This window comes from Vanacampus margaritifer, chromosome 16, assembly GCF_051991255.1.
Source record: "Vanacampus margaritifer isolate UIUO_Vmar chromosome 16, RoL_Vmar_1.0, whole genome shotgun sequence".
Lineage (NCBI taxonomy): Eukaryota > Metazoa > Chordata > Actinopteri > Syngnathiformes > Syngnathidae > Vanacampus > Vanacampus margaritifer.
Genome location: NC_135447.1, coordinates 9,470,606 through 9,497,113, shown reverse-complemented (window position 1 = coordinate 9,497,113; position 26,508 = coordinate 9,470,606). Strand labels below are relative to the sequence as shown.

General features: G+C 40.5%; 1 protein-coding gene across 2 annotated transcripts in view; it reads left to right on the top strand.

Annotated features, from left to right (window-relative positions):
- The window catches only part of ephb4a (eph receptor B4a), a 41,054-nt gene that overhangs the window by 4,815 nt on the left and 9,731 nt on the right, over nt 1-26,508 (top strand). For both annotated transcript variants that reach the window (XM_077546471.1, XM_077546472.1), the window contains exons 3-9: nt 16,262-16,332; nt 17,936-18,217; nt 19,138-19,528; nt 21,253-21,405; nt 24,846-25,181; nt 25,244-25,368; nt 26,007-26,172. In XM_077546471.1, the coding sequence (XP_077402597.1) occupies nt 16,262-16,332; nt 17,936-18,217; nt 19,138-19,528; nt 21,253-21,405; nt 24,846-25,181; nt 25,244-25,368; nt 26,007-26,172 (1,524 nt within the window). The remainder of the gene's footprint in view (nt 1-16,261; nt 16,333-17,935; nt 18,218-19,137; nt 19,529-21,252; nt 21,406-24,845; nt 25,182-25,243; nt 25,369-26,006; nt 26,173-26,508) is intronic.

The window sequence follows — 26,508 nt, the reverse complement described above, 5'->3', positions numbered from 1 at the left end:
GGCTGGGAGTGAATGAATTAAAAGCCATCCTTCTATTTTTAATAGTTGAGTCAAGTCAAGTAGTGATTGTACTTTTTTTTTTTTTTTTAAGAGAACGCTTGAAGCAATGGTAGTTATTACAAAAACGGCCAGGAGGTGGCAGCAGAGTATAAGAGATCAACCAGGGCCATGTTGCAAAAAGCTATTTTCCCCACTAGCTATATTTTCAAATGCTAATTGCTGCAAAATGGAAACAAATAGAAACATTTTTTTTCCTGATCAAAGAAGAGACTCTAATCTTTCTTTTGGTAGGTTCCATGGTTTTATGGCAATAGGACACAATATTCTGTGGGCCTTGCAAAATCAGTCAATATCCAGTAAAACAGCCGGGAGCGAAGGGGGGTTGCTTCAGTGAAAATGACTGGGAGTGAATGAATTAAAAGCACTCCTTCCATTTTTAATAGTCGAGTCAAGTCAAGTAGTGATTGTACTTTTTTTTTTTTTTAAGAGAACGCTTGAGGCAATGGTAGTTATTACAAAAACGGCCAGGAGGTGGCAGCAGAGTATAAGAGATCAACCATGGCCATGTTGCAAAAAGCTATTTTCCCCACTTGCTATATTTTCAAATGCTAATTGCTGCAAAATGGAAACAAATAGAAACATTTTTTTTCCTGATCAAAGAAGAGACTCTAATCTTTCTTTTGGTAGGTTCCATGGTTTTATGGCAATAGGACACAATATTCTGTGGGCCTTGCAAAATCAGTCAATATCCAGTAAAACAGCCGGGAGCGAAGGGGGGTTGCTTCAGTGAAAATGACTGGGAGTGAATGAATTAAAAGCACTCCTTCCATTTTTAATAGTCGAGTCAAGTCAAGTAGTGATTGTACTTGTTATGTTTGTGGGTGGTCTTGATATTATCTGTTCTTTGGCTGGGGGAATCACAGGCCATGAAAATAAATGATACTTAGTCATGTCTTAGTATTGGTACTCGCCCATCTGTAATAGTTTTATGTATTGTTTCTTTCGCCTCCTCAGTCAATTCGTCACATGTTTATTCAATTGTTTCCTTTTTAAACTCCATCATGAACTTGATCTTTTAAACAATTAACGAAGCTTTAAACGTCATATTTGTTGCAGACGTAGTATGTAGTATTCTTTTCCTGCATGGGAATTTCCACACAGCAAATTTGCTATGAAATTAAGTATGTTATTAGGTATTCCTATAGTACGCTTGTAGGTTGGATGCCTGATGACATAATGTCTGTTTATATAAATTAACATATTTATTTACCTTAAGAGTTTTTTCACCTCCTTCGAGGCATGACAAAGAATTACACAATGTTGCTCCACTGAAACTCTCATCGTCTTCACAACTATTAATCGCTCAAAGGCAGTTTTTTTTTTTAAATCCGCTATCCACAAGTTCTCACGTGAGCCACAATCCTTTCCTTTAACGCTCATGTAGGCTTTCCTTTTGCCGCTCTTTTTGCACATCCTCTTGTCTCCTCGCTGCCTGACTGCAGCTATGCTATTTATTTCGCTTGCTGACTCTCTCCCCCTTGCCGCAGAAATGTGGATCTTTTCCCAGAAATCCTTTTAAACGGAACCGATTTTTATAAGAAAGGGATTTGCATTTAAAGCAAGTCCACCCCCCACCCCCTCATCCTCCCTCCTCCCCCGCCCTTCCCTTCCCTTGCTCCCTCTCTCCAAAAGCCGCTAGCCCGTCATCCTCGCCACCTCAATCCCGTGATTAGCTTCCTCAAGAGTTAAACAGGCATCCGAGTGCCACAAGTACCCTCGGTGCGGGGATGCGTAGTCCCTCGTGCAAATGCAGGTGGATGATAGTCGAAAGGATGCGACCCCCCCCTCAACCACTTCAACCCTACTCATACATCCACATCATGCATCCACTTTGGAGAGCCCGTCTGTCCTCCACCCACACTTTGGTCCCTGAGAGTGGGACACAATGGGACGGGCTGCAGCAGAGTGTGATTGAGGCCACTGCCTATCAGCCTGTAAGCACCAAGGAGAATGGCACTTTTTCTTGGGGAAGGGGGGGTCTCTCTCTCTCTCTCTCTCTCTCTCTCTCTCTCTCTCTCTCTCTCTCTCTCTCTCTCTTCTCTCTCTCTCTCTCTCTCTCTCTCTCTCTCTCTCTCTCTCTCTCTCGCTCTCTGAGTTTGAGTCGGCATAATGAGCAATTTGCATTTTGTGATGATACACACCTGGGGCCACATTTGTGATCATAATGAAGTGATTAAGGGGCCTTTAATTAGAGGGAAAAACTGCTCATTCGGTTTTGTTTCTCATTCTGATTTATCTATCATTCCATTACATGTGCTTAAAATGACATCTACTTTTCTTACTGTGGTTTGTTCCTGCTCAGAAATGATCTTATCTGCAGTATCTGCTAACCACAATAACATCAAGAAGCAAGCTCTTGAGCCTGTGATATTTCCCTGCCTGACCTACATCTTATGTCGCATGCGCACATTTTTTTTTTTTTAAACTCCCCGTGCAACGTTTGCTTGCACCCTCGACGTATGCACACCGGCTCAGCATGTCTCGAAGGGGCTGGCCTTCACGCACGGCCCTGTGTGGGTTCTGCTTTATACAGCGTAACAGAGACATTCCTTTGAGCGGGCTGCCCTCCTACAGCTGCACGCAGTTAAGAGCTTAAGCAAGGTAGTCGCGTTTTAAACCCGAGTCAGGGAGTTCACTTTACGATGCGTTCAAGCGCCATTTTTGGCAGCTGGATGACTCCTCTTTTTAGAGCGTGCTGCACCCAACAGGTTCCTCCACATTTTGTTTTTACTCATTATCATTTGCAATGTCATGTGCACCTGCGCTAATGAGATTTGTAACTGACACTTTAATGGGTTTATTATTGTGGTTGTGGTTTGCAGTGGTTGTGGCTGCCTCGTATCCTGTTGAGCTGTTCCTGATATTTTGATGCATACCACTTCTTTTTCAGTCAGCATTGTCTGTACCCAATTCTAATCCTTCACTGATTAGATTGGCTAACTTTTAGTCATGATGACTGATGAGCCAATCGGAGGCAGATTAGGGCGGGTCATGCCGAGGAAAATAATCCTTCAAATGGTGTTCTGAGCTGTGACGGTGACCCAGAGTTTTTGCTCAATGGGAGCGCTTTGCGCTCATATACTGGAGACTTGTGTCGATGCCCGTGATTTATTTTAGTTTTATAGCAGCTAGGCTAGTAGTAGATTTTGAAGTAAAACACATTCATTGTGAGTTCTAATAATGACTTTTTCACATTTTTTGTTGATTGTTCACTAAATATTGTTTTACATTATTTATACTGTATCTTTGTCTCATGATAAACACATTGTGCATTAATTCAACCTGCTTGTTTTACCAGTAATAACTACAAACTGCTCTTAAGCAAGTCTTGATATTTTTATTATTGTTAGCAAGTTGTTGGATTTTTCTTACACGGCACAGGACGTTTTTCTGCACTACTAAAAATTGGCTATAAGTGAAAATTGTATTTAATTTTGGCTGCAAGTGACAATTTACAGTGTACCCACTTCTCCAGGGACCGCCACACCACTGGGTGTACCTAATGAAGTGCCTGTATTATCATGATGATTACTCTCTGAGATTGGACAGAGTCATGGTTTTATTATGTTTCCCAAAAAGTTTGGAAAACGTAATTTGGTGCGCCAAAGAACAAAAACAATGCTCTTTGTACTCTGATGGCTTCACATCCAAAGCCGAGTCTATCTTTAGCCACAAACGTGCAGGCTGGCTAATAAGTGAGTAATGCACGGCCTGATTAAAAGAGTTCACTTACTGTGTGTCTGTTGTGATTTTGAATGAGTAAAATCTGGGATGTGTCGAAATAAAATACTTTTTTGGGTTGGTAGGGAGTCTTGTAGTTCTTGGATGGTTTATTTCACCAGAGACAGCACTGCTTGGAGCAGCCCACCTCCACAGAAGATTAGTCACTGCGGTATTTCTTCTCCTCCTCCCAAAATACATTTTACATTCCGCTTCAGTCAAATCTTTGATTTGAAAAATAAATAAAAAATAAACCTGAAGTACATCAGCAAGCATTTCTAGGGCTTATGTTCGCTTAGACATGAACAGGATCATGTCATTTTGGATACATGTTACAAGTTGGAAAAGTTTTAAGATGGATTTTCAGGAAATAAAGTTGAGTTGGGATGAATATATATTTAAAAAAAAAATATATATATATATATATATATATATATATATATATATATAAACGTGCCACTTTGTTGTAGAGGACTGACAAATGATCAGCTGGGGTTATTAGAACCATCCAATCCGAGGGTGTGAGAGTCTCACGCTGGTTTAGGAGATCATCCCAGATTTTCTCCCTGCATGGCTTCAAATTGTCCAAGCCACAGGAGGTCACTGACCCCTGAACCCTGGGCCTCTTTGTGGACAGGGGACAAGAGGATCAAAATGCTCCTCCAAGAGAAAGAAAGCACATCGCCAGTTTTTTTTCCCATGGTGCTTTTGTTGGGACGGCACACACAATCTGCTGTCTGTGTGCATTAATGAAGATGTTAGCAGCTTCAGACTACTGTAGCTGATTTATGGAGCGTAGTTTGATATTCGTGAAAGATCCCCATGCCTATAGTGTCTAACTTTTAATCACGGCAGAAACTTACAGTAGAGGTCGAACACACACATTTGTTCTAGGACAGCGATTGTCCTCAGATTCAAATGGTCACCATCATAAAATCTTGATTAGCTGTACAGTGCAGGCTGAGTAGCAATTTAATATAAAGTGTAAAAAAATGTTAAGCCCTGTAATATTAGTACATTAAAAAAAAAAATCTAACACTCTTTAAACACTGTTAACTTATAATGACAAATATGGAGTGGTGATAAGTCATTTCAAATGAGATTCATGTTTGTAATTTTCCTTTAAAAAAAAAAAACATTCTTCATGGTTACTGTGTTGTCGTAGGCGCGAAAGGTAGTTAGCCACTAATGTAATGTAAAATGTCAAATAAAAAAAAACTCTACCCTCGATAACAAGTGACGGCGCATCCATACGCGGCTAGCTATTTTCGGACTAGCAATAGCAGCTAACAGTAGCAGCCGATTTGTCACACTGTCAGTTTTACTGCTTTAAATAAATGAGTTTGGTTAAGGTGTGGAGTTCTTGTTTGATTATAATACAGTCAGCAAAAATCATATAAATGTTATGACTTGTCTCTCTTTTGTGTTCATATTCTGTGTCGCACAACTTGAAAAATACTGTTACATCAAAGTAATGGAGATGATGTCATCAGAGACCAGCATGCATTTGTTCTCTGAGCAGCTGCATGCTTTTTGGCCTATTAAATCCTACGGAGTGATATTTTGGGTGTATTTCATCAGTTCAGCTCCAGGCTTCCTGCGGTGTGACAGTTTACATTATGAATAAAAATGTTCTTGGCTGCGTTAATCAATACAAGTGACCTACATTTGGGGGGCACTTTTCTCCCATCCGGCAGCAACGAGGATTGGATATTTAGAGAGGCGCAAATTCATTCCGAGTCCAGTATTTTTTTTTCTTCCTCATCTTGTAATTTGCCAGAATAAGGTTGAGATTGTTGATTTAAGATTGAAGATGATAAATATGGAAGATGAGAGGACGTACTTTCGTGTTGCCGCCTTATGATTTCCATCGTACGTTATTTAAAAACCCAGAGCAAACTCGGCAAAAAAAAAAAAGTTTCTCTTTCAACTTTTCTTTTGTAATCCATTCCTCCTTACTAAGGATTGCGTATCAGCCAACCACCGGGGAGCTGCAACAGTGCTTTCAAGAAGCTCTTGAGTTTTTCACTGGGCCGGTATATTTTTGAAGAGCGCTTGAGAGAGTGGTGCCCATAATTGGAAGACGAGAGAGGTGAACTCACTTAGTGGCCGATCAATATTCCAGAGATGCTGAAATGTGCTGTGGTGCGAGGCAATTGCATCTATCATAACAAGGGAGAGTGCATCACACTGAAGGCTCCAATGTGTCGATGAAAGAATGTGTTCTAAATGATGGGCATGTACACCGGAGGAGGCCAGTTTATACGTTTAGATTTTGTCCTTGTGTCATATTTGTAATTAAACAAGAAAGTCACAAGCGCTCTAATCTATATTGCAACAGTTGTAGACTGTAGTTGACGTTCATTTTTCATTGCATACAATGGTCTCCTTGGGAATATTTTTGTCCAGAGAGTGAATGTGTGTGAATGTTGTTTATACAAAGAAAGAGATTGTTTGAGTCCAAGACGCACAAGCGCAGTACAGCATTTGACACCACGGGTCAGAACTCATTACTTGTGGGCGGTGATGTAAATGGCGCAGAACCAAGTTGATGGCTCATATCCTTCTTACCTTCTGTTAACCCCCCATTTCACGGCGGGGTCAGAACTTTTATAGCAACCTGATGGACGTAGCCATTTGAACTTGCGCCGCTTTGAAAAATGCAATGTTTTGTTTCCTCCAGAATGACTATTAATTCAGCCGGAATTGAAGTGAACATTTGTTTTGAGCTCAAACACCTCAGACAAAATCTTTTATTGAATGCTTTCTGCTGTTATCACACCACTCAGGACTTTTTAATTTAGGACATGGCAAACAAAACACTGTTGCCTTGGCGGTGAGAACAAAGTTAGGGTTGAAAAAGGGGCCAGAAATGGAAACAATTTCAGGCTTGTACGGCAAAAATAGGAATGCTCAACCTTTTACCACTTAAAAAGCTGACCTGTGCAAAGTCTGACATGGCTATAATTTAGGAAAGACTCACCTCTGTCTTAAAAGAAAGGGTCATTGGGCGGTTTCTGCTGCAAGCCTGCAACATTTTGCATACTGTGGACCCTTAAGGTCATCTACCCGGGACACTTTGGGGCCTAAACATGTATGGACCCAGTGATAGACACTAGAATTCTGCAAGGTTGTGTTTGATGCTGATTGGTGCAGACTAGACTCTTGCAACTCCAGTCCTGTGTCAGTTGGCTTTATTTACATAAAACAATGTTAGAGAAGTGATAGGAAACCTCGACGTACTGACAACAGTGTCATTCAATAGCTCTTGCTAGGGCAATGCCCAACTCTATGTGACAGAATAAAGGCCTATATGACAAAATAGGAGTCACAGAATCTAAATACAGGACCTAAGAATAGGCAATTACAAGGGACATAGCAACCGACAATTTCATCATTGCAAGGGACAAAGCAACTGTATAGCAACTGACCACCTCATCATCATAAGGTACATAGCAACTGCATAGTAACTGACAACTTAATCATCAACAAGGGACACAGCAACTGACAATTTCATCATAAAGACATAGCATGTATGCATGCATAGTAACGGACCACCTCATCATCACAATGTACATAGCAACTACATAGTAACTGACCACCTCATCATCAAAGGGGACATAACTGCATAGTAACCGACCACCTCATCATCACAAGGGACATAACATCTACATAGTAACTGGCAACGTAATCATCTCGGGGGACATATCAACTGCATAGTAACCAGCGACTTAATCATCAACAAGGGACACATCAACTGACAATTTATTCACAAGGGACACAGCAACTTCATAGTAACTGACCACCCCATCATCACAATGGACTTAGCAACGGCATGGTAACTGACCACCTCATCATCACAAGGAACATAGCAACTTCATAGTAACGGACAACTTAATCATCAACAAGGGACATAACAACTGCATAGCAACTGACATCTTAATTATCACAATGGACATAGCAACTGCATATCAACAGAAAACTTCCTAGCAAGGTGACAACTTCATCACAACGTATATTGCAACGGCATCATCATCATCATCATCATCATTACAGGAGAACAAAAACAGGACCATAACAGCACAATGACCCAATGACACAAAACAGTCACAGCCAAAACGTTATAATCCTGGCTTTTCATGTCCATGACAACAATTTTGAGCCGCAAGCTGCAGGTTTAGAGTTTCTTTGACACACAAATCCGACACCAGATCTGAAACAAAAAAAGACGAAGCGGCATTTGCGTTTTACAAAGAACCCACAGTGAGCTGGCATCCCGAAATCAGACAATTAGATGTGTAACATCAACGCGCCACATCTCTGTCCAACAATGTCAGTATTCACCTTTTGTACAGATCTGTTAACTGCATTCAAAGTCATAATATTGGCAGAACAACATTTCAAGCCCTTTGTAATGAACAGTGACCCAGAAAACAGGATCTATCCTGGCTTGGACAGTTTGTATCAAGTATAAAAGGGCATTAATACATTTGGAGTGTTACCATTTCTGTCCAAGAGCTGAAAGTGTTTGCCTACATAAACAGAGGATTACAGTACGAAGTTCATTTGCAATTGGAATGGATGCTACTTTGTTTGTGAATCCTTCTCTGTATCTGGGTGTCGCAATATTCTCGACTCTCGGCGTGTAAATGTAACCCAAGTCTGCCAGAACAGTGACAGCTTGATATTAGCAAAGGGAGAGGATGATTTCTACACTGGAGTTTGTTTTGTTCCCAGAGGTTTTGTTCAAATATGAAATAGGACACAAGGAATTGTTTCTGTTGCCCCCCCCCCAAAAAAGTGTTGTCAACTCATCGGTTTATGCTACTATTGAAGCAGAAAGCCAGACACGGACAATTAGGGGGATTTTCCTGTCAATGTTCTTGCCACCTGGTGAGTTCCTGTGCTGCGAAACCGCCTATTAAAGTAATATGTTTGTCCACTCTGATGAATGTGTGGCTCTCTGCCAAAAAATTCACAGGCTAAGTTTCCAAGAAGTGTACTTCAATCTCCTCTGGATCTGATTGACAGCAGTGCGGATCCTCTCCGGTCCTGTCTATAGTTTCTGTCCAGTGTTGAGAAGACTCCAAAACTAGGTCACATCCTGTCCTGGGACAGAGATCATCCCTCGCTCTTATTGATATGCATCCCTACAGACGAGAAAAGAGGGAGAGGCGTCAAATATTAACACCTTTCTTTCATCTCCAACTCGTTCCTTCTCTCAAACCGTTTCACAAGCTCGCACGTAGTCAAACTAGCTGAGCACATCCAAGCGGGCCACAGGAGGCTTTTTGTTATTCAGTGTCGAGCAGTTAAACAGTGTCTGGCTCACTTAATGTGAATGATTTGCACGTCGGCGAGCCCCCCCCCCCACCCCCCACCCCCACCAGACCCCGGACACAGGAAGGGGACAGGAATTACAGGAAACTGAGGTTTAATCTGACTAGACACAACTCGACCATAAGACATACAAACACGGCCCGGCGTACACACTCAGGGTTGTATCCAAACAGTTACACTGACAAATGGAAAGCTGACACGAAATGAAAAATTCCTGATCTTTTGCACTCGCTGCTAACAATAATGTTTGTTATACATCTCCACTACCGAGAGGAATGGAATTCCCCGTCATACAAGTATGATAATCCCCTGCAATTATTGAAATTCTCATCTGACAAAACTGCCATAATTAATCCCAGACGTTCATAGTCAAACTAATGTTAAAAAAAGAGAGCCATTAATTTAGCCCACTGTTATGTTAGCAAGCAGAAGGAATTAATCTAAATGGGTTTGGGGTTGAGAGAAATGAACTGCTTTTTGGAAAAGATGCACATTTGCTTTTCTAACCAGACTTCTAAAAATACAGCAATGTGTGTTTGTCATGAGAGTAAATGAGGTGGAAACAGCCAACCTGGCTCTGTCCAAAGATAATAAAGCTCCAATTAAACCAGCAGTCCAGATATTGTCTTATTTTGAAAAATAGATTTTCTTAAACCAAAGCAGGCCAGCTGTCCTTTCGTACGCCGTCTTTATGCTAAAATAATTGTTCAATTAATCTCTTAATCTAACTTTGGGCCAATAAATCTCTTCCAAAAGCTTCATTTGTAACTTTGAAGCATGTGCCTAATTTGCTAAGGCACCAGTCATACCGTTGACAAAATCTAAAACATATGCAAGAGCCCCCATCCAGTTGGACAGTCATCCAAACGCTTAAAAAAATAAAATAAAAATCTTAATTTGTTGGTTTAGTTCTTGCACAATTAGAAAAACATGTTTTTCAATCACTCTCATATTAAAGCTTTTTTTTTTGGAACTCTCTAACATTATTGTAGCAGCCAATGTTTTATTTTCATTGCGGCGCTAATACTAAAGAAACAAAAATTTGACATGAACCATAGGTGGCGCTAGATCAAAATGTTTTTTGCTTCACATGCTGGCTGACCTTTAACCGCTCTTGCTCATATTATGTTGCCTGAAAACCTTCAGCCCACTTCTCGGATTTCACTGTCATTTTGGGCTTATCCAAAGCCTTTTGTGTTGTAGAATATAAAGAAAGCCGTTAACTCATTTTAATTCCATAGTTTATTAACTACTAATTTTTTCTAACGATAGTCTTCAAAATGCACGTTAGGATCAAGTGACGCCCAGGGTGCAATCACTCATAGAAGCAATTACTTTCCAGCAAACAATAGTCAAAAAACAACAACATATGGAGCCAATTTATGAAAGAGCAAACAAGATATGCATAAATTACCTTTATTATACTTTATTCATTTTTTTTTTAACATTAATTGGTCTTTAACACATTCGTTCCTCCTTGCGTTCATGGCCACTTATTTTTGTATTGAAGGTGTGTGAGGATGCATGGCTTTATTTTTGCTTGAATTAAATGAGGTCTAATTGTGGCGGAAGCGCGCCTGCAATTTTCCTCTCGGCTTCGCGAGTTGCAGCCAAAGTGGCAAATAGCGACGGAAAGGCAGCGACGCAAAAATGATGAAAGCTCTGCGAATGATGTCAAAGCTCAAAAATGTCCTGAAATTTAATATGACATCGTTAATCTCAAGCCTGAAGACAGATTTAGACAAAATGAGGGTGAAGTATTGGTTTTGCCCTCCCCTTTTTGTTTATAAAAAAAAAAAAACAGGGTCAGGTTTTACATTTCAAAAGAGATCCATGCAACACCCTCTATTGTTTCCTCCCTTTCTTGCAGAAAACTTAACACCTTCTCATCCCTGTTTGTTGTACCGAAATGGTGGGATGATTTGTATTACGTAAGCCACCTACTTGGGACTATCATTTTCTTTACTTCGAAGCATGGGCAAGCCTATCTGGTTTCTTTCTTTTTTAAATCTATAATGTACAGCACTATTATTGCTGGCCACTCAAGCTTAGCGTACACCTCTCTCATCTGACTTCAATAAGGACAATTGTACTGTAATTACTGTACAAGTGTTTGTTTTTGTGGTTAAATATGGCCAGATGACGAGCCTTTATTGTTTCTACAGTTATCTGGTGTTGTGAAGTGGGGGGTGGCAGGGGGAGGGGGCGATTTTCCGGCGGGTGGGTGGCCAACATCTCTGCTGCTGAAAGAATGTCAGGGAAACGCCGGCTTCCTCTAATGAGACTTAATTCTGAGTCGACTTCAGTGAGAAGGCAAGGCCATGCATGCACATAATAGAAACGCTCAGCATCTCATCGAAAACACTCACGCTCACGCATCCTGTCTCATAAACTTTAATGATAGAGCGCCGATAAACAGTGATTACTATGCTTGAGCTGGTGGGGGTGGAGGTTGGGCGCTGCTTCTTTTTTTACTCAGTCCAATCAGCATATGAAAGTGTGGCAGGTGTGCACTTGAAAGACGACAGGCGGCGCTCGGATATGCTTGGATGAATGATGTGACGATAGCGTCCCAAAGTTTGTCGTCCGATTATCTTCGTTTGTAATTTTACGGCAGTGCAACACCATCGTGAAAGATATGATGACCTAGTAAAAAAAATTGTTTTAATTTATTTTATCTTATTGTCAAAAAATGTATTGTATTGATTTGTGTGGGCCGGGGGGGCACTAAATTAACCAAGTTTGGTGTAACAGACACATTCAATTTTGTGCAGATTATTTGTTTCCTTTGCTTTTGGGTGTTTGTCATCACCCTCACTAGCCAGAGAGGGCGCTGTAGCTGGGGGAAGGGGGGATGTCAAGGGGAGAAGAAGAGCTTAGAAAGTAGCATGATAGCAATAAGTTTGTAAGAGATAAATAGAAAAAAAGAAGATAAGCCTAGCTCCCGTTTTTTTTACATTGCGTACAATCAACTATATTTGTTTATTTTGTGTCTTCAATAAGTTTGTGTAAGTTAAGTCCAAGGTTTTACTTTAAACTAATTATTGTGTTTGTATGTGAATTTTTGCTCTAGTTTTCACAGTGGATTTATTGTTTGTCAAGGAAAAATAAATTCAACAGTCAAAGACAAACACTTGATATGTAATAGGACTTTAATGTGATTATTTTGTTCTTTTGGGTGGACAAGCGTTATAATCACAAATGCTACTAACAGCACTGTGGTCCTCTGTTACTTTATTATGCTATTACTGTTCAAAAAGTCCGCTTTGAGTCCTACCAGTCAAATGTTTGCATTTTCTGGCTCCAAAATAGCAGACATCGCGTAAACAAACAACCTAAACAGCACCGTTATTTTGATGGGTTTGTAGTTAAAACATCCTCACGTAAACATCCTACAGAAACTGCTTTTGAAGTGAAAATCGATGTCAAGCATGTTGTTATTTTCCGAGGAGTGAAAATGTTGATAAAAATCAAGCATGCCACTCAGGAGAGAGCAGACTCAGGCCAAGCCAAACAATCCTAATTTGGGTTTCCTTCAAATTGTACACATTCAGCGATACCCAACCCACCTACTGTATATGCTGCACAGTATTTTATCATTCGGAGTACCACATCATCCAACAGGAAATGCAAACTGAAAACAACAAAAAATACGATCGAGTGTTTTTTGTGGGATGCGCATTTGGATACTGTCACCCAAATGAGAGGAAAAAAAACACACTATGGTGCAACGTTGTAAGAGAGATTTAAGCAATTTGGTTTTTGTGACAGCGAGAGTCGGGTTGGGATTGCTATGAGCTGTGCACGCGTGTGTGCGTGCGTGTGTATGTGTGTGAGTGTTGCCTGAGAAATGTATTGAATTAGCTGGAGGCAAGATGTGAGCTGCTGCGGGTGTGAGCAGCAAAACAAGGACACGGGGAGTCAACTGACACCCGATATTATTTATTTTGTGTTCACGTGTTATCTTAAGAAGGAAAAGCAGCTGTACAGAGGATGTCAAATAATGTGCATTTTATTTGCTGTGTTTTTATATATAAAAAAAAAAAAGGTGCCTCTCTGTGTTGCTCTTTGGGGTGTGGTTAAGTGTCTCACTTTACGCGGGATCACAGAGATGAATAAGTGTAGGCACTGCAGTTCTTAGTGTAATTAAATAAAATACAGCCAGTGGTGTTGAACGGCGGGGAGGCGCTGACTGGCTCACTGCTGCTAGTCGTCTTTCAACTGACGGGAGTTTGGGAAGGAATTTTACACTCTGCATACACCCAAGGACCGCTCCAGTCATATTCTGTTTCATACTTTTGACAAGTTTGAATATGAACAGCGGTTGTTGCTGTGGGTAAAGTTGTCATCACCAACATAAGCCGAGATCGTAGTTGATAAATAAACTGTACACGTAAAAGCATATTCCTGATTTGGATTTTCGCCGGTGTTGAGAAAATGTGCGTGTGTGTCTATAATGTTGTGGTTACAAACCTATTCTATGACTGGCACAGCTAAATAACTAACTACTGTAGGGCCATTCAAAACTGAGCACTTGTATCTTTGTAAAGGCATACAGCAAGGAGCTGTACTGGATCCCATGAGATTGTACAGGTGTGCCTAATGATGTGTCTGCTGAAATCCGTAAATCTGAGACGGCCACCCCATGTAATGCGAGCATGTGCCGGACAACTGAGCAGCATGTTGAGGCGAGTCTGGAGTGGAAACAAGAAATGTCACTCTATAGACTTGTCGTGAATTTTTGTGATTATATTTAAGCTAGGCAAGCAGCAGTGTTAATTTTGACAAGAAATCTTCATTTAGTTTTATTTATAGCCTTTTGACTAAAATGAATTAAAGATTTAGTCATCATATCATATTTTAGTTGACTAAATTGACAATTTAGCTTTAATACAGAAAATTGTATAAACTTTAATTGAACACACAAGACACATTTAACACATCATTGTCTTTATTCAACTTCAATTTTAATGAAACATGTTGAACTGACAATAATTTTCACCTAAAAAAAAAAAGTGCATAATTGCCTGAAATTAATCTTACGGCTGCACAATGAATGTAAACATGTTTGAACATTAAATAATGTGCAGTGAACAGTAGTTCTTTTTTCATTTCTTCCTCTGATCGGATTTTGTGAATTTTTGTCACTGTGGGTTTTTTGTTTTTTATTTTAGTCATTGACAAAATTGTCAGTCAATTTTAGTTATCGTCATCGTCTCAATGAATGGCTTCTATTTTAGATTTCGTTTCATTTTTGTCTGCCCAAAAAAATTCGGTCCGAAAATTGGTCGACAATTTGGCTGTGTACGACAACAATGGTGTCATAAATCCCAGCAATGGCGACAGAGGGAGGAAGTCTGGTTGCTCAGCCAAAAGTGATGCTTCAGATCACTGTTTGATCTCTGCTTGTTGATTTTACAACTACAGTTGACATAGAACTCCTTTCCTGTGTAGATGTGAGCAGTTGAAAGATTGTTTTGTCACTTTCGGACAGTTTTTTTTCTAATCCACCTCACTGGCAGTGAACCCTTTAAAAGTTAAAAGTTTTAACTTGAAATGCAATTGACAATGCAGGTAAATCGTAATGGGGAAAGGTAGTGAACAGCAATAGATTATGGGACATCAAACTGATTCGACCAAGCAATTTAATAACCACAATGATAAATGCAGCTTGAAAACTCAATTTCCTCCTACATTCATTTTCCTACACTTGATGGCGGCACATGAGAGAGTTGCATTAAATCCTGTTTATTGGTCGAACCAAACTGCCGGACCTTGGAGATGAGATTTCTGCAGGGAACACGGTGGCCTCTAAAACCTCATCCGAGCCACAATTCTTGTAGAAGAACGGCAAATCCAGCTGAGCGCCGGGGGGGGGGGGGGGGGGGGGGGACGTCCTCCCGTGAAAAGAAGTCATTTTAAACCAAATACTTCACATGCTGTTCAGGTTTTAGTGAGATCTTGAATCGCAGCACAACCTTATTGGTTGTTTGTCGGCTCGCCGTCTGCCCCGTGAAAGATAACGGTTGGGAAAAAAAATCAATTCAATTGTAAGTGCAGATCGTGACCGGAGGGGTTTACATCCTGATATACAATATGAGTATCCATGTGTTTTTGAGTGTGAATATGGTCGTTAAGCCGCTTTAACGTGGCGTGTCACAGGAAGCGGTCGAGACGTGGGAGAAGGAAAACAAATATGAGGAAGAATGGGATTTTAGTGGCGGAAATTTTCCGGTCTGCAATGAACTGGACAAACTCCTTCATGCTCAATTAATGTTGCGTCGTAATTAACGATACTACGCAAGACATAATTATTTGGTAGATCTTCAGGAATGCCCAAACATTTTCCTTCAATGGTCGCACACAGAAAACTGAAAGATGCGAGGGCCACGATGACATTCTTCGACTTTAACCCTGGAGAACCCACGGGGTCAAATTTGGCCCCTATAAATTCTGCTACTCAAATAACAAAGACCTTCTTTTTTTTTGCAAATTTAACTTTAAAAGTCCAGAGTGCTACTTCTGACCCTTGCATGGGGCCATCTAGTGGAACAATATTGCACTTACATGAGCCAGAGTTGTGCTGACAAGATGGCTAAAAAGCAACAAATAAAACAAAAAAATTATATTGTTCAATGTAGCTGTGTATTTAATTGATTATTTTATTAAATTCTAAATAGTTTACTGACAGTTTTTGTTATTCAGATTTTTCGAAATGATACCCCTAAATCCCAAAGGGTCAAATTTTGCCCTAATCCTAAATTAGGGAATAAATTGAAAAAAACATATATTTTGGTGTTCAATGAATTTATAGCAGTTATTTAATGTATAATTCATAATTTTCCAAAGAAGAAAAGGGTTCGTGGGTTCTCCAGGGTTAAACAAGCCAAAAACAATCTATCAAGCAATCCGGGCCATACTTTGGCCATATCAGTTTGACTTTTTATATAAGTAAGAAATAAGTATGATGCACATTGCTACACAACTGCACTCCCACTAATAAATGTAATCCTAGCCCTTTATGTGGTTGAAAATGAAACCTTAGTGTGTCACTAATATGAGGCAGCAGGTGCAACTAATGTTGTGGCTGGTATGTTTTCGCTGCGCGCATCTAATACGTACGTTGAAATGTCTTCCGCAGAAGTGCTGATGAATACTAAGATAGAGACGTCTGATTTGAGATGGACCATCTTCTCACGGGCCAGACCTGAGGTATGTAAGCACGGCGTCGCCATCTTATCTGTATTTCTAACCCAGTCCTCATGATGATGATGGGAGAGATTTGGGGCCATCTCGTTGTTCTATTGGCTATGAAAGAGCTCCTTATATGGCAGGTAACCGAGGAGAGAGTGAATGTGCGATTTGAGAGTATATTGGAAGCAGATGCTTTGATGCATCCCATCAACCGTGGAGTGGAATCCACTGGAAACCCACAATTTGGGATCCCAGCAGCCCCAAAAACAGGCAGATTTGTAATTTGATCAACCAATGAGTGGTTGCTGGGTTATTTTTGCCGGCAGCAACCATATTTTCTCCTCTATTCATGTCTTAGATGGGAAAATGTTCTAAAGACATCTTTTAACAGTCTTCTAAACAGGAAAAAAAAACATGTTGCTTTGATAAGTTGTGTAAAATGTTCTCAGCTGTGGCCCCTTGATCAACAGTTTGGTATATTAACTGGTGAAAGTATACACTGATAAAACATTTTGTTAGCCTCTCGACAGCCGTCTTACATCAAATGACTCCTTTGAGATGATGAAATGTGTTGTGGCATATTTTAAGATTCATATAAATGTCTGCACGATTTGACAGGAGTGAAGTCAAGAACGCACGCATTCCCGTTGTCACTCCTGTGAAATGTGTCACATGTCCTTGACACAAGCAGCGTTTGTTTATGAAAATATGAGCCGCCACAGTCCACATTGTTTCATTTAGGATTAACAGGGAAAATCTCTCTGAAAAAGGCGATGAACCTGCGTCGGTGCTCGCTCGCAGCCTCATTCAACACATCATCTGCACGCTGATTTTTGGGTTTGCATATTTACATAAGTCACATTCTTCAGCACATCTGCCAGATTCAGCCTTGATTATGTTCACGTCAAGGGGGTTTCCTGCACTTCAAAATGTTTGATGATAAACAAAAACATTTGTAATAATAATTTTTTAAAAAAGAATAAAAATAAGAATTTATTATTATTATTATTATATATTATTAAACATAAATTATAAAAAAATATATAAAAATTAAATAAGTAATTAAATAATATTTAAGAAAAACTAATTATATACATAATAATAATATATTATATGTTATTAAACACAAATGATAAAAAACAAAATTATATATTTTTTTATAAATACATAAATAATATTTTAAAAAAATAATTATATAATATTATTGTATTATTATAATATATACAATATAATAATAATAATAATGGTGTTTATCTTGAAATGTCTTCCATAACTTATGTACTCCTGTGTCTTATTCTAACGAAAAGACAGTCTAGCTTGCTGCAATGTGCTCTGCTTGACAAGTGGGACTTAAAAATCCCACAAGCTGCACTGCAGCTCAATGTGTGGAATGATTTAAAAAGCCAGAATCCAAGTTGAATTCTCAGTACAAGTCTCGGAGAGGGACCAATAAAGAATAGAACATTATTTGTAGGAGAGACTTTTAATGCGCTGGCCTGTAAAAGACTCCAGTTTTTACTGGACAATTAAAAGCAGCCGGGCTAATAGAAATGTTCTATGTTTGGCTTTCTGGGTCAGATTCCTTTTCAAGTGGCGTTCTCAAACTTGTCTTTGCTCTCAGTGGGAGGAAGTGAGCGGTTTAGACGAGGAGAACAACAGTGTGAGGATCTACCAGATCTGTCAGACTGACAGCTCATTCAGCCACTGGCTGCGCAGCGGTTTCATCCAACGGCGAGGAGCCTCGCAAGTTTACGTGGAGCTGCGCTTCACCATGATGGAGTGCTCCTCCGGGAACGGCCACCACCGCAGCTGCAAGGAGACCTTTAACCTCTACTACTACCAGGCCGACTCCAACGAGGCCACCGACACGTACCCGCCGTGGATGGAGAATCCGTACACGAAGGTAAAAGGCAGTGCAGGTGTGGAAGCAGAACCATAACAATATTGTCGGGATGTTCGATACCACTTTTCTGTCAGACCGATCCCAGTGTGTGTACACAGTAGGGAGCTATTTACTTTAAATATTTATTTCACTTTTATAGACATGCTCATGAACCTGAATTCTAAAACAAAGATGTCTATTGACTAAGATTAAAAAAATAAATCCTATGTTTTGCAAAATATTAAATTGTTCAATAAACATATGCTTTAAAAAAAAATCAACAAAGTTAAGTCTTGGAGTTTGTATTTTTAAATTGCAAAATTTTCCCTATTAATGAAAATGAATATCGGCTATCGGCCTCATTGGTAAAAATAAACAAAAAATTTGAAAAATTTATTTTAAATAAAATGAAATTTTAAGGAAAAATGCTTGACTGTGTATATATATATATAGTCCACTCTTTAATATGATCTGTAATTGGGTTTTTGGGAAAATTTTATTTATCAAAAGTTCCCTTTTTTAATTATTCAAACTTAAAATAATGATGTAATTTTTCCTCAAATGTTCCCTAGGCATTTATAGAGTATTCGATTTTTATGCTGCTCTTGAACGTGCTGAGGGACTTTTCAAATTTACAATGACTCTGAATTGTTTTGTTTTTAAGTTATAAAATGCTCACTGTCATGAACAGCCACAACACACCAGAGCATGCTTCACGTCTCTGCATATAAAATGTTTATAGTAGAGGGAAACAATGTTGCCAACAAGGTAGTAAATCAATTTAAACCCCTAATAGCGTGTTTGGAAAAGTTTCAATAATGTAAAGCATATGTGATGTGTTGTTAATGTTTTCAAATCTGTTGAATGCTGCAAAAGCTTGTTGATCCCGTGGGTTGGAATCTGGCCATAATAAGACGTAAGCATATTTTTTCCCGTCCAAGGTGGATACAGTGGCAGCAGACTTTCTCCTCAGGAAGGGCGGCGAGCGGAAATTCAACGTGAAGACCATCAGACTCGGTCCTTTATCCAAGAGAGGCTTCTACTTGGCCTTCCAGGCTCAGGGCTCCTGCATGGCCTTGCTCTCTGTCAGAGTTTTCTTCAAGAAGTGTCCCCCCCTCGTCAGCGCTCTGTCCTCCTTCCCCGAGACCGTTCCCCGCACTCTGGTGCAGGAGGCGCAGGGTGTGTGCGTGGAGCACGCAGGGCAGCAGGGCCCCCGAGCTCGGTCCCCCAAGCTTTTCTGCGGCGAAGACGGCCAGTGGGTGGGCCAGCCGACCACCTCCTGCGCCTGCGTGCCTGGATATGAGGCCGCCGAGGGACACACCACATGTACAGGTAGGAACGAGATGAGGTTCGCTTGCATACTGTGAGTAAGTGCAGGCGACGCCTACTCTGCGACCAAACGGGAAAACAATGGTGAGCTGTGGGTGGGGTTCGCCGAGGGTGGATGCTTTGCAGAGGACGTGGGAGACCAGTGCATATAATGAGGAGGGGAAGCTGTGACAGACAGAGGACGGAGGGAGAGGTCAGGTAGAGCGCCACTTATCTCTGAGGGGAAGAGAAGGGTCAAAGGCTTACTGCTGGGACAACTTATGGTTGAGTGCGATAGAAGGGGGGAGGGGGGGGCTCCACATGACGACTATATCACTTTGAACACATCAATTCAAAGGCCCCAATAAGATGGCAGAAGAAGTGGTCGGACTTCTGACTAATGAGTCCAATTAATAAATCTTGAGCAGGAGCACCCCATGGCACCTCCCTCAGCATCCTGCAAATCAGCATGTTGTAAAAAAAATGATTTAAAAAAATGCAATTTTTTTTTTTCTTATTTTTACATATTTCTTTGTATTATTGGAATATTTCTTTTAATCTCTGTCAGGGTGAACAATTTGAAATAAATTTCCAGTTGAGTTAGATTTATTTTTTTTAATCTACTGCTACGTGGCGACTTTGTGCGATCACAATTGAGACGGTAGCTAGCAGCAAAACTAGCATCATAGGAATTAAGAGGCAGTAGTAGAGTCAAATAAACATTGCAGTCTTACCTTCATTTCATTCTATGTCAATATTTGACAAGTACACATTTTTCATTTTATTTTTGTAGGTAAACGGGGATCTGTAGTTACAAAACTTGAAATGATAGAGAAAATTTGATATCAGTTTTGTATTCCGCCCCCAAAAATGAGTTTAAAATAGCTATCCGACCTAACGCAACAACTGTGTTTCTCAGTGATTTGTTACAACTCCAAAAAAACAATTCTGACTTGCATGTAAGAAAGTAGCACTTTGCATTCCTAGCTTTCTGTCTTTACCAAGAGCGGCGAGAGAGAGAGGGGGAAAAAACAGCCACCAAACCATTAAAGGAAATTGCCAAGATAAGAAGATTGAACAGTTAATTAGCTTCATTGGCTGACCGCTTTGGAAAATGAAATTGAGTCAACTCTAATCCCATTATCTTGCATATAGACAATACATATATTTACTTGGCCAAACACCAAAATGTACAACGCATGCATGCTTGTCAAGTTGATTCAGTTTGATGGATGTGCTTGATTCTTTGGGGCGGCAACATTGAAACAAAGCATTTGCTGACCATTAAATTGACTAGTTTATTTTCCTGAGGGCCGGATAGGTGCTTTTTCTTTTCTTTCTTTCTTTTGCACTCAAGACAACACTGATTTGTAGCTCTTGGTGAACTCAAGTTCATCTTTGAAACAAACAATGCTATGAAGGAACTTCCTGTCGCCAAGTGATCTAAGCAGCATGCTGAAGCCTTGACTTGAAATTGCTCCACTCAAAGACAAATCCTCTGTTTTTTTGTCCAGGAACAGGAAATCTGCTTGTTTTTTCCCTTATCTCTCTAAGGACTATCATGTTTTGGTTGAAACCCCCATATAAATGACTGGGCTATCTGATTTATTACTTAGCTCTCATTACATTCTTCCCTCAGCCCATCTGCAGCCATCTGGCACCTGAGCACACTTAACATGCATGCAGGAGCCACAGGTCATATCCAATGTAAGAGCTCATAATGCTTTTCCTTCATTTGTCCTCTGCAGCTTGTCCCGTGGGTCACTTCAAGTCCGGCGCGGAGGGACAGTGCACAGTCTGTCCGGGAGCAAGCCACGCCTCCGTCAGGGGGGAATCTGCATGTGCGTGTCGCCCCGGATATTTCCGAGCACAATTCGACACCCCTGACACTGCATGCACCAGTGAGTAAACACAAAAATGGCTTTTATGTATGCTTGTAAATATGAAGGTGCGAAGCTACACGCTCACTACGACGCTTGCCGGCTTCTGGTGCTAATTTTACCCCTTTCTTTAATCTGCTTGGTTTCTTTTGTGCCGCAGCTGGCCATTGAGATGTATGTCATTAGTGACAGATTGTTGTGGGGGGTCGGGCTTCCACTCTAAAGTCAAGTAGCCATTGATGGTCTTAAGTGACACCTCCATGCCGATTCTGCAATTCAAGCTCATATTGGAGGTGTGAAAGGAATTGGCTCGACAGTTAGCTGCACTTTGTCGGATTAGCAATCAAGAGGATGTGAAACATTTATCACTTGTCACAGTTGGGATTTAACTTCATTTCACGCATGCATGTTTACTATGGATGGAAGTGAGGAGGAGTAAAATTGGCAAAAAGTCACACAAGCACGGGGATCTGCAAAGAGAGATTCAAACCTGCGACCTCTCGACGATGAAGTTGACATGCTAACCCTTGCCATACCTTGATTATAAATCGCCTGAAAAAAATAGTCAGAACCTTGTTTGGTCCTGCAGTTCATTATGTGTGTGCAAATTGATTCATTAAAGCACATATAATGTGATTTATCAAATCTGAGAACAATTGCAATGTCTGATTTTGCAATTTTAAAATGTATCCTGCAAGGCAGGGCCAAACGGCACCGCTGTACGTACGATGACGAGGAGACGCAAGCATGATGAGAGGTGATTGGGAGAGCAGATCTTTTTCTGCTCACAAAAATATTGTAACAGAAAAAAAAAAAACGTTTTTGAAATGCCAAAAACAAAAATTATTGCCAAATGTCACCATTTTTTTTAGCCTTTGATTGAGCTAAGGCAATGGTGGGCAACTGGCGGCCAAACCCTGAGTAGCCCTTTGATAATTATATATATATATATATATATATATATATATATATATATATATATATATATATATATATATATATATATATATATATATATATATATATATATATATATATATATATATATATATATATATATATATATATATATTTTTTTAAAGGTTTAAAAAAAATAATCTAACACCACAAAAAATCTTCAAAAAACAATAACAATTGGGGTGGGGGGTGGGGTCTTATTCTGCCCTATACTACAATATGAGTAAGCCTAATATATATATATACAGTATATATATATATATATATATATTTGAAAATTTGTATTAATATCAACATTTTGAGTGAGTTGATTTTTGTAAACTATGCACTAAATATGTTCTTGCACTTATTGTTGGTTTACTGTTCAGCAGTTTTATGCCATCCTTGTGTACATCCTTCAGTGTACTGTGTCAATTGTCTGGTGTTTTTTTGCTCGTTGTGCCGAGCCAAGTCTTAAATGCAAAAACAAAACATTGCTTTTACGTAGTTGCCGGCTTCACAAAAATGATCACAGCAATTTTCTGTAGCTCAGTAATATGTTTGTTAGTCTTCCACTAACACTTCCAATTGCATCACTTCAAGCTTCATTTTGTGTTTAAACTTTACATGATGAAAACATTACTTAGCACAAAACTCCATTTTAACTCCCGCTGTTTGGGATCCGAGTAAATCAAACTTTGTTGTAGTAGTAGTAGTTCAAATTTTGGTTTCAAGCTGCCTCTTTTCCTCAATTTGCTTTTTCACTTGGGATGAAATCTTTTTTAAATTGTGATGACGTGTAATCTGATTGTTAAGTGGGAAAATGAATCTCCTCTAAACGACCTCCCCCCAGGTGATGAGTGCCGAATTCATACATCACCCTCTAGTCTGTGATGTTGGCCCACTTGGGCTTCCAGTAAGAAAACTATTTGCACGCAAGACAGCTGGAGGCTCTGTGACAAAGCTGCGTCTCCTTGGCAGCGGCAGAAGCTCTCCGTCTCAGCGGCGGAGTGCTCCCGCTTGGCTCCAGGCGACAGCTATCTTCTCACCATTTTCGCACCACGATCATTATCGTCCACGTTTCGGTGCGACCTAATTTCACCAGTTAAATTCTGCCACAAAAACGCTCCCACTGTGACGTAAAGGCTCCGCAGGATCATTGTTCTGCTTCCCGGCTACATGTAATGACTGAATAATATGTCTTTGCCAATATGAAAAGCAAATACCGTGTAGGTCATGGAAAGGTGAAACAGCGTGAAAATAGAACGGCATGGGTTATAATTGGATTTGATGGAAACATTTGGTATGCCTTGATTGCATCAGGTTGAAAAACATGCACAGAAATTAAGTTATGATTACATTTTTACTAATTAGAAATCTCAATACACAACTCTTCAGTAGTCACCGATGCCAACACCAAGTTCTGATACCATTGCTTTTGATACCTAAAATTTCTTCCAAAAAATAGCGACATCATTTTAAAGAAAGACCTACACTGTTTATATACCAATATAAATTTTTTCCTTAAAATTGTTTGAAATGAATGGTAATTTTCTAGTTTTCTCATTTGTAGTTCCTGATCAGAAAATGGTCACAACAGTACCGATATATTGCAATAAGGTTGGATATCTTTTTTTTGAGGAAGTCAACCCACCAAAAAAAAATCTTTAAAATATATTCTACGCCACCCCGCTAGTCTAAATACGGTATTCTGGTTAATATGGGGTGGATGCCACAGACTTTCGACTTATGGGTTTCACACATCAGCGTTGTTTCCGGTTCCAACACTCGCACCCCCACACCTACGTCCCCCAACCTCAACTCTCTGAAATGCTTCGGACAACTGAGACAGACGCACTTGCACTCGTCGGCGGGAACGCGAAACCGAGGGCGGCCCACACGTTGCAATCAGGACATGGAAACAATGCTGATGTGTGAAAACCAGGAAGTCGGAAGTCCCGCCTCCTCCGTGGCATAGACCCCATTGTGTTAGTGGAATATGAGGTAAGCAGCAAAATCCAGCAGTTTTTATCAATAACAGAATGCGGCCATTTTGCCACCTGCTGGCGAGTGAAAATGGCATCACAGTTGCTCAGGTCTCGGGTAACAACCAATCACAGCTCAGCCTAAAACAGGTGGATATTTTAGATTTGGACTAGTGAGCTCACATATAACATATTATTGTCAAGAAATGCTTAAGTTTGACTTCTCCTTTAAAGAAAACCCTGATGGCTAAGAACAAATGTACATAAAATGCTTGTTCGATTATTATTTCCATAAATTACACCCCCCTTCGCTATTACGAAAACTAATTTGGTTTGTTTGTTGAATAATAATGTGCTCTAATGTGTCTTTTAATGTGAAACACCTTAGTATATAGTTGAATATGTAATTTCGCACAGACGTAGTGTGCTAAAGGAGCATAAAAATTAATCTTGAAAGTGCTTAGAATATGCATTAATTCCAACTTGGACAATAACCGAAATGTTATAGTAGTTTGTTTATTATTAAATCTTTGCCCACAGGACCTCCCTCAGCTCCACGCAGCATCGCTTCGCAGATTAACGGCACGTCACTAAGATTGGAGTGGAACGAGCCTCTGGACAATGGCGGCAGAGCGGACCTGAGCTACAGCATCAGGTGCCTCATGTGCAGAACGCCGAGGGGCTCGTGCGTGTCCTGCGGCGACAGCGTCAGCTACCGGCCGGCTCAGCACGGTCTGACGAGTCGCAGGGTGGAGGTGTGGGGCCTGTTGCCTCACACCACCTACACCTTCGCCGTCCAGGCTCTCAACGGGGTGTCTCAGCTCAGCGGCAAGGATCCCTCCAGCGAGGGTGTCAATATCACCACCAGCTACGATGGTAAGCAGCCGCCGGGAAAAGCATGAGGTCATTTGGACGGTTTTTAATCCTCTTCTGCGCAGTGCCGTCTCTGGTGTCTGTGATTCGGAAGAGTGACTCCACCGAGAGCAGCTTAACTCTTCACTGGTCCATCCCTGTGCAGCCACATTACACCATTCTGCAGTATCAACTGCGCTACTGTGAGAAGGTATGAGCGGCCACAAAATTAGATACACACATCCAATACAAAAACTGTATCGATAGAATCTTAGAAATTAGAATCCAGTGAACTTCATAAGATGTAGTGGTAGTAGAATGCAACCGCAAAGGATGCAATTTGATGTCATCACCAACAGCTAGAAAACTGCTATCATCCAACAAATAATAAAAGGTAGCAGATTATTGCAAGCCGTTAATGAAAAGTAAAAACAATAACGGGCCCAAGGATGACCCCTGGGGCACCCCAGACTGGATGGATTGATATTGGCTGTTACCTGAGACCTGAGCAACATTGATGTCATCTTCAGTCGACAGCAAGTGGCAAAATGGACACTAATTTTTTAGGGGAAGGGGGAGGGATAATTATTTTTCATAATCGTTCAGCCCTCATACTTTATAAGCAATATTAATTTTGTTATCGCCATAATTTATTTTTTCTGTAATCAAATTCAACAAGTCTTGATGAATTTTGGCAGAAACCACCAGAGTCGCAAGTGTTTTTCCAAGCACAAATGCTGTATTGTTGCCGTCTGGCGCCCTTGTTTGACGTGTCTGTCGTCTCCTCACTTGTTGCCGTTTCACTCGCACCTCCATCCCTGCCAAACTGTGTTTTCATTCCACGTATAGGAGCGGCGCAGCGAGGATCCGTGCCACTACACGGAGAGTAACAGAAACCAGGCCGTGCTGACGGACCTCCGCAGGGCCACTCAGTATGAAGTGCAGGTCCGGGCGCGTACCATGGCCGGTTATGGCAGCTTCAGTCCAGCAGCCGTCTTCCGCACCCTGCCTGACGGTATTACAAAAACAAATACATTATATATAGGAACCATGAACGGGGAACCGAACCCTGTTCACCTCCTCCTTGTGCCATTAAAATCTGCATTATTCATGGTGAAAACCTCACATCTTGCAATGTTAACAAAAGTACAAAACATTCCAGTCTGCACCAAGATTTGAATGTGTTCTGCTTTGGTTTATGCCGCAACCCTCCAGAGCTTAGATTGTGTATAATCTCAATCACTAAATACTAAATGTGATGAAACCATAACCTCCTCAAGGGAGGTTAAAACAGAAAGACTTTTTCTCATTTGGTTTAACGATGTATGGACGCATGGAACTGCCAATGTGG